This window comes from Schistocerca serialis, chromosome 6, assembly GCF_023864345.2.
Source record: "Schistocerca serialis cubense isolate TAMUIC-IGC-003099 chromosome 6, iqSchSeri2.2, whole genome shotgun sequence".
Classification (NCBI taxonomy): Eukaryota; Metazoa; Arthropoda; class Insecta; order Orthoptera; family Acrididae; genus Schistocerca; species Schistocerca serialis.
In genome coordinates, this window is record NC_064643.1 from 462,735,248 (window position 1) to 462,744,465 (window position 9,218).

General features: G+C 44.2%; 1 protein-coding gene across 1 annotated transcript; it reads right to left on the reverse strand.

The window, feature by feature from the left end:
• Positions 1-1,350: 1,350 nt before the first annotated feature.
• Positions 1,351-6,499, reverse strand: LOC126484920 (Krueppel homolog 1-like; the record flags this gene model as incomplete). Its single annotated transcript, XM_050108521.1, has 2 exons — positions 1,351-5,338; positions 5,426-6,499. Coding segments are annotated over 2 exons (1,458 nt in total), but the record flags the coding sequence as incomplete, so codon positions are not given.
• Positions 6,500-9,218: the final 2,719 nt, after the last annotated feature.

A 9,218-nucleotide genomic window follows, 5' to 3' on the forward strand; every position in this document is an offset into this window, starting at 1 on the left:
TCGAGTTGTTCCTAGAAGCTCTGGCTGAATGCTCAACATCATGAGCAGACTCATGTTCCACTCACGAACACTTTACACTGAAATGTTGCATGTTACATCGTTTTCAATGCTGTCAATTATATCCCTGCATTTTTTTCAGATTTCGCACAGTAAGTGTTACATCTCAATGTGTTTATAAAGCTCTTCGTGTGACTAATTAAAGTCATACCATCGCAAACAAAGTTAAAAGAGAAAGCGCCCCACCTCACCTTTTAGCACATAACTGTATAATATGCTGTAGCTGCAATCGGCCTACGCCGTACTGACTCACACCAAGGGTAAATATGTGCCATTTAACTTGCTGTTATAAGGTATGTGTCCTATACGTCCATGATTCTAACGTAACAGTGATGACTGTAAAATAAATGACAAAGAAAACATATTGGAACATGTAATGCGGGTTCACGAGATTACTGAAGCTTCGGGACGACTTGTGAGTTGGATGCATGGCCGATTCTCAGTTAAAGAAAATCATGAACCGTTGTTCTTGTACTTCTCCAACGAAAACCACAAATTTCCCATTATCAATAAGTTTTTTTTTAAAAAATACAAGTGATTGATGTAAACATGCATTCGTTACCAGAAGCTTCAGTTACGCTGTGTCAAAAACTGAACTGCCGACCTTTACATAAATGTCATACAAACTGTGCCGTGATGTTACTATTTGTATCGTTGTAATTTTTATGGATTTTACTGACTGTGTACGCTATGACACCACAAACTTTTTTGTATATCATTACTATATGAATGTAACTACAAATTCTACCAAAGCAAATTTTTCATTGAGAATGCAGACATGTCGTAATAGATAAAGAAAAGATTTTAATCCTTCTGCAAACCCTTGAACTCTACCTACGGTTGCGTCCAGAATTTTTAACAACACATTGAAAGTCGTTTGTAGCAAGCGCAGTTAGGTAAGTTTTTATTCTTTTCTGTCATTGTGTAGGTAGTTAATTGACAGATTTTATATATTCTGTACTACTTTTTGTCTCCACTATTGATCTGTTGACAGTCTGAAGATTACCATTGGCTGGTCGAAATCGGTTAAGGCATTGTAAAACGCTTGTGTGGTTGCATTGCAAAATGTAAAAGAAAAAACATTATCCCATTACATTCATAACCGGAAGGTGTTAGTTACTCAAAACACAGAACTGGAATATGTATGAATCCCTTCATTCTATTCCCTCTGTCTTCTGTTATTATATGTAAATTTATTCTCATACTTTCATGGATCAGTTATATGAATGGGTCAAAGGTTTCACAAATAAGGAATGTTCTGTTTAGAAGTATTACTCTCATTTATTTACACATATATTTCCGAAACTGACGTCATCATTAGTTAAACAATTTGTGGTTGCATAGGTATATATGTAGATAATTTGAGATTGTCTTTTTAACACACACATACAGAATCAATATGGTAATCTTGAACACATTTTATATGACATGTCTCTGGTATACTCCATTTCATTGTACATACTGTATATTATAATCATATAATTATATCAACATATAGTTCCATGCTATCAGTTTACTGAAATAAATTAAAGCACTCGTAAGTGCTATGGCAAAGAGGTATACATAAAGTAGCCCTAAATCGTTCCTGAGGTAATAGTTTCTGAGCAATTAAGAATTAAACTTTGCTTATGCTCGATCAAAAATTGAAGACCAGCTCTACAGTGCTAATAACAAATCTTATGTCTGCCACAGCAGTCCAGTATATGAAAACGATGTGGGTCACAGTTGTCTACTGTAAAAAGAAGAAACTCATATGAGTTATGACACAAAGTTACACATCACGATTTTTGGTATTACGTATTGCAGGTACGACAGGATATCTAGTGTGAGCTGTTACTTACGTAATGTAACAGCAATAGTACTAATTGTTTTTCCTGAGATTACTTGTATGGAACTTTTAAGAAAAGTTTAAAATAATTTCAGCATTTCTTGGTGCAAAAATAAGGGTGAAGAAGTATTCTACGTAATTTTACATCTGTATACGTGCTTTTACCCCACAAATTGCAGAAAAAGTTAACAAAATGTAGATAATGTATTTGTGTATATGATAATGGTGTGGAACAGCTAGCTCTGCATTAGCAGTTACATAAGTATTAATGTGTAATCCTGAGATAAAAACAATTTGTTTTTTGTGAGTCATATAGATTCTGGTTGATCACTATTGATTTTCTAAAGCATGATTACAGTATGTACATCGACTTTGATCAAAAACCAATAAACCTGAGGTTAAATTAACACTTTCATAATTTATCATTAAATTTTTCTTTGCAATTGTTTTTAAAATAACAACAAATATATAAAACAACTTTACAATTTGATTTCCGTAAACCACAGTTTATAAAGAGATGTATTTTTCTTATTAAAATAACAATATCAATAACTGTTTCTAGAAATCAGAATACTAGGCAGACGAAGCCAATAAAGTGTAGAAATAATCTGCACATTTTACCACACAAATACATTGTTGGCATTTAAGTATCTTAAATCACTTTGTACTCTGTTAATTAAAAACTGAAACAACAATTGCAGCTGTTTTTGTTCCAATAAAATAACTGTTGTTCTTTGAGGATTTGTTCCCAACTGTTGTACAAAAATGAGTCACTTGTGAGGCATATTTCAAAAAATTGTGAAATAATAATCCCTGATATATGTATAAAGACCATACACTGCTATGATTGTGCACAACATTCAGCTATGACAATCTAAACTATGACAACAGATAATCTAGTCAATTTCACATGGCACATACCACTTCTGTATAACATGAACGACTCATACTATTATTACATACATAATTACAACACAAAGGACATACATATGTTGACTCATAAGGAACTTGCCATTCATTAACACAACAAAGACTTCTGGAATAGACACTAGACGAGCTCTCTTAGATCTATAATATACTCCATGCAATTTTAATATTGTACACGTTTCAACACAAACTCTGACACTGACATTCTTTTTCGAAAGGCCATTTGTATGTACGATGGAATCAGATCAGTTTCAACCATTATGCATCAGGCACCAAAGAAGGCAACTGTGCACATAAAAATGGAAAATGCTTTATGGGACCCCATCCACACAAGGGGACATAAACGTGGCTCTGAAGGCCAGCTCCAAAGACTAAACTTACTGTAACTTTCAACGGTTTAGAATGTGTATATTGGCACCTGAATAAACAACTAGCATTTCTGAATATTTTCGGGATGCAAAATGTTGAAATTTCTTGTATACGAAAAATTGTCTTTCACAAAAAAATGTAGAAACACTGTCACAAGGCCTCATGAATCTTTACACTTTATTTCTTCTTGCTACTGATGCGTTTGTACTTTGGTGAGGACTTCGTAATTTTAAGAAACAGCGAAAGTAAAATATACATTAGCACAAGTGTTCAACAATTTTTAGCTAAATAATTTCTTCTCTCTCGTTACCAGATATCGCAAATGCTCCTAAACACATCAAAAAACTTTTTCTTGTGCAGTACAGAGCAAAATTCTGATTTGAGGTACCTGCACGCAGGTTACTACATTTCTTTGTTTCTTTATTGCTAAAATGATCCGGAGCAACCCAGTGCTGCTTGTATGTACAGTCTTGTCAACTCGTCATAGTGCAGTCTTTGACACTCAGTCGTGCTCGCGAGGTTTGTAACTCTCTGTGAAAGGATCATAGTGAATCCAGTCTGTTTGAGATCAGCTGGGTACGAATTTCACTGAGCGCTATTCCTCGTTACTCATAAAAAAACAATAAAAAAAGAAGAGATATGAGCGAGCTCTTAAGGAAAAAGTACATTCGACACACACGGACAGCAAAAAAAAAGAAAGGAGCGGAAACCGTCGTGTCCTTATCCCTCCAACAGGACATTCAGCCTGAATGTTTTATCTGCTTTCTGTGAATGAATTAAACAGGAATAGGAGTAATGAACGTGTGTAGCTTATGAAGTAGCTTGCAGGAAGGGTAGGTGTATTTGGGCATTGAGAAAATGTAGACCAAGTATTTTATGGTACCTTTGGTTTATGTAATAAAACAAATACTGTTTTCTCTAGTAAGAGGCTCGGCGCGGTGTCTGGCGGGAGCAGCTGTTTCGATATAAATCTACTGGTCTCACTGGCTACCGACCCCTTAGTCGATGTGGCCAAAACAGACAAATTATACATCAGACAACTTGGCTACCGACCACTTGGTCGATGTGGCCAAAACAGACAAATTATACATCAGACGACAATGCGTTTAATGCGCCTGCATACTCGTAAACGGGACTGTATTATAAGTTTCAAATGTCATACATATATGATGAAAATCGTGAGACGAAGTTTACGTGAGAACAAGATGCTACAAAAATGTAAGTATATTGTCTGACAGTATTGAAAGGTAACGTCGTTAACGACCAGAAACAAGTGAATGTATCCGAAGTGCTGAACCGTCTTTTGATTTGTATCCAAACAGCTACGCCACCAAGGCAAGAGTGTTCTTAGAGTTAGTCATGACTACTGTAGCAAATAAATTAGAATAACTGGGATATTTTCAAATACAGCGGCGAACAGTTTCAAATGGCGTACGGATACCTGGTTTAGGAAGGACCAGCGGAGGGACAAGTACCTTTAGTAATAACAGTACTGCTGTCAGCTATAACTCTATGAAAATTTTGACGTCCTCCAGTTAGACACGAGTCCACTAACTGGAGCAGAACACTGTACAAATGCGCGTCTGAGCTCGCATTTCCTCATCTCACTCGGCTATAGGCTAGACGCAAAGTACCCTGAACAGTCGTTCTGACTAGCCTACAATTTGTCCGTATTGTAGTCACTCGCGGAGTCACTTCGCTTCACTTGTGAGAAGTCCCAGTGTTTTACTCGCGAGCGACGGAACGTTAAGCGACGGAAGTGTCCGACGGCACTTACGAGGCCCCCGCGTAGTGTATGACGGAGCTGTAGCGGATGGCTGGTTCGGCGGCGGCCGCTGCCGCGATGGACTTGAGGATCTGCTTGCAGCGCTTGCGGGGCGGCAGCGAACAGGCGTCGCGGCGGTCGGGCGACGCGGGAGCGGCGGGTACGGGCGAGACGGGGTTGCTGGAGGGCGGCGTCAGCGGCGGCGACGGGCTGGAGGCGGCCAGGCACGCCGGCACGGGCAAGTCGTACGGCGTGGCGCGGCCGCGCATCGAACCCAAGGGCTCGGGGAACAGGTAGACGGGCGGCTCGCTCAGCGGCACGGCCGTGTCGGCGCGCGCGAAGTGCTCGTCGTCTTCGACGCTGGCGGGCGGCGTCAGGCTGCCGCCGACGCCCTCGGACGACGTCGCCGCCGCCACGGCCGCCAGCAGCACCGGGCTGACGCCGCCGCTGCCGCCCCCGGCGCCGGCGGGGACCGCCGCCTGGCCCGCGTGGGCGGGTGGGACGGGCGCAGCCCCCGACGGCGGGTAGAAGTAGTAGTAGCACATGTCGCGCACGCTCACGGGGTTGCCCGCGTCGTCTTCCATCGACGCCGCCACTTCTGTCGCCTTGCGTGCCACTTGCGCCTCCAGACGAGGCTCCGGGGACGGCGCTGGCGGCGGAGGTAGGTGGTGCTGCTGCTGGGGCTGCTGGTGGTGTTGCTGCGGCTGTTGCTGGTGGTGGTGGTGGTGGTGCTGCTGCGACGACGGCGTGTGCCACTGGTGCTGCGCAGAGCTCGCCGCAGGAGCTTGCTGTTGCTGCTGCTGCTGCTGCTGCTGCTGCTGAGGTTGCTGAGGTTGCTGCTGCTCCGAGTGGCTCTTGATGTGCACCTCCATCGCCTTCTTGGACGTGAACGTCTGGCTGCAGATGGTGCACTTGTACACCTTCTCGCCGTAGTGCGCCACTTGGTGCAGCTTGAGCACGTGGTTGTAGCCGAACGACTTGCCGCAGATGTCGCACGAGTACGGCTTCTCGCCCGTGTGCGTGCGCGTGTGCACCTTGAGCTGCTTGGAGCAGGTGAAGCCTTTGCCGCACGCCTTGCACACGTACGGTTTCTCGCCCGTGTGCGTGCGCATGTGGATGACGAGCTGGCCGCTCTGGATGAACGTCTTGGAGCACACCTGGCACTTGTGCGGCCGCTCGCCCGTGTGGATGCGCATGTGCCGGTGCAGCTTGCCGCTGTGCTCGAAGGCGCGCTCGCACACGTCGCACTTGTACGGCCGTTCCTTGGTGTGGATGCGCCGGTGCACGCTCAGATTCTCCTTGACGGAGAAGGCCTTCTTGCAGAACTCGCACTGGTACGGCTTCTCGCCCGTGTGCGTGCGGAAGTGGCGCGTGAGGCGGGCCGGCACCGCGAACGTCTTGCCGCAGATGGTGCACGGGTAAGGATCGTCGCCCTCCTTGCCGTGCGAGCGCACGTGGTTCTGGTAGGTGTTCTTCTGCGAGAACGTCTTCTGGCAGAAGGAGCACTGGAAGGCGCCGGCCGCGCCCTGCGCGCCCGCGCCGCCCGACGCGGAGGCGGCGGAGGCGGCGGAGGCGGAGGCCGCGACGGCGGCCGCCTGCTGGGCCGCCTTGCCCGCCTCCTCGAAGGCCTGCGTCAGCGAGAAGACGGGCAGGTCGGGGCTGCAGACGACGCGCTTAGGCGACAGCTCCTCGCCCTGCGGCGCCGCCCCGGGGCCGGGCGCGGGCGCCGGGCCCTGCCCCTGCGCCTGGCCCTCGCCGTTGAAGTAGCCCACCATGCCGGGCACGGGACTCCACAGCAGGTCTGCAACACGACACCAGGCCGGCGGTCACACCTGCTGCACTGCACTGCCACCGAAAGGGGCCCAGCAACAGCTGGAAAAATCGCGGTTGAACACGGCTTTACTAACCAGTTCTTTACACGACGAATTTCAGACCTTATTCAGACGAACTGTGATACACCTCAAGATCGTCTATTTATGACTGAAATCCGGCGTATAAAGACTGACGTATACATCAAAGTGCAACCACGATTTTTCAACAATTTTTCCAAGTTACAAATCTCACCCCAACAAAATAAAACTAGCCATCTCAAGCGCCCTCAGCAGCTCGTGCACCAATGCACTGAAACAATAAATAATATCTACACGCATTCTGCTGTGAACTTCGTGGCCAACGAAAGACAGAGAATACAATCAAATTCTAATTCTATTACCTTTCCCCAGAGGAAGAGATCCTCGGTATCATTTACAAGGAAAAGAAATTTTAGTGAAAACAAAATGATTCTGAATAGACTATAACGGCGAATAATGCGATAAAGGCGAGCAAAAGACAAAACTGAAGGGTAGGAAAGTAGCTCTCTTAAATATACATATATATATTTAAAAATTTTTAAAAAATAAAGAAAAATATACCGGTGTCGCAATGGTAAAGTGCCAGTTTGCGGACATAAGGTTAATCTCTGGAAATGTCTACTAATGCACCGTGATTCGAGTCCACGTTAACTTTAGGTATCCTGTAAGTGGTTGGGCAAATCACAATAGATATAGGAAGGGAGCAATGGCGTAGTAGCTTGTTCAGACAAATTTCCGGCTTGCAGCCTCTCGTCATTTAATTCATCGCACGATATTTCGTCTGGGCAGTCATCTTCAGGTCAGCTATCAGTCTTCGGTGCCTAGTAAAAACATCAATTTTGAAACTTATTAATCATTTCTGATAGCAGAATACTGTGGACAGGAACGCAAGTCGTGCCCAGGCGCGTAACCAGCGCTACTTCAATTGAAAGAAAGGAAGCTGGGTTGAGTTTTTAATGTTTAACTCAGCATACGTTTAATGCTGCTTCAGGTCGCTAAACAACAATAAAGCACTTGTTATAAAAACTTTGTTGATACTCTGTTAACATTAGAGTCCTGTCAGCGACGAACTCACTAAAGACGATGCACAAACTCGTATTGAGAAATAGTGGCGAAGAAAATAGGCTTTTCACAGTACCGTTCCAGCGTTTTCTTAAGAGATTTAGGAAACGAAGGAAAACCTAAATCAGGCTGTGGTTTGCAAAGCTCTTCCACGCCAAAAGGTATAGTGGTTCGAACCACTGTTCTCTTGAATACGAATGAAATGTCTTGCAGTCACTCGCCAGTGTGCGACTGCTTTTTCCTCTATTATTTTTTAGCTCCACCGTTGCTGTCGTGCGGTTTTAAGGGACTGACGACCTGATAGAATAACTACGGCAGAGAGACTGACATAGCCTTGGTTGTCACCGAGAAAAAAATCTGTTAGAGCAGAGTATAAATGTATGGTACGTTAAACAAGTTTCAGTCAATTTTACAATCACAATAAAGGAAAGAAGTCCCGTAAAGCCTTTAGATACATCTACACGCATCTAACGGATACATTTGTATATCTGTAGTTCATGTTTTAAATCATTTTATCAAACCACGTATGCGGCCTCGAAGAATGGGTATATTTTTCTGTACATTTACCTTTATCGTGACATCATGGGATATACTTTCTTTCTACATCTTTTACGGATTCTAATAACAGACAAAATGGACTGTTCGTGAATCCTTACGCACATAACGTGGTAGGGATGTGCCTCCGACCCACGTGAAATTGACACACCGGATGAACAACAGTTGGCTTGGTAGAATGACTCGACAGTGTGATCCGACATTCGTTTGCACAGAATCCTGGCTGGTACGCCGTCCCTGCCTCAAGAGAACACACAGAAAAAAAAGTTGAGAACATCATTTTTGTGATTCGTAGACGAGCGTTGTGGTGTAGAGGCAGCAATAGTGTTGAGCACCGAATAAAAACAAAATCTGATACCCAGGATGGTGGAGTGCCAACTAGGTGAGAATCAAAAACAAGTAGTGTTATTTGCCATAACTACATTCTCAACAGTACACGCATCCGTGTTTGAGAAGGGAATTAGAATTTGTGGTGCCTTTCTAGCAGAAAGTTATGATTCAGTTCTAAATAGCCTTACCAGCAACGTAACAGTCAGCAGACGCTACCTCACATTGGCCAAATGTCTAGTAAAAGAGCGTAAAAGTTTTCTTTTATGTAGTGCTAAAGGTATCTGGAGCTTTCCAGACGGCTATGACGACATATTCAGGACGAAACGAACCACCAGAGTAGTTTAGGACGTGAAGAGGTCGTATTTCGCTGTCACCACACACGTCGAGAACCGAGTGTGTAACTCACATTTCTTAATGTTCCACCGACGCGGTATCCTCCACCAGCAGATCGAAGGTACGGAAGTCCAACATTCAG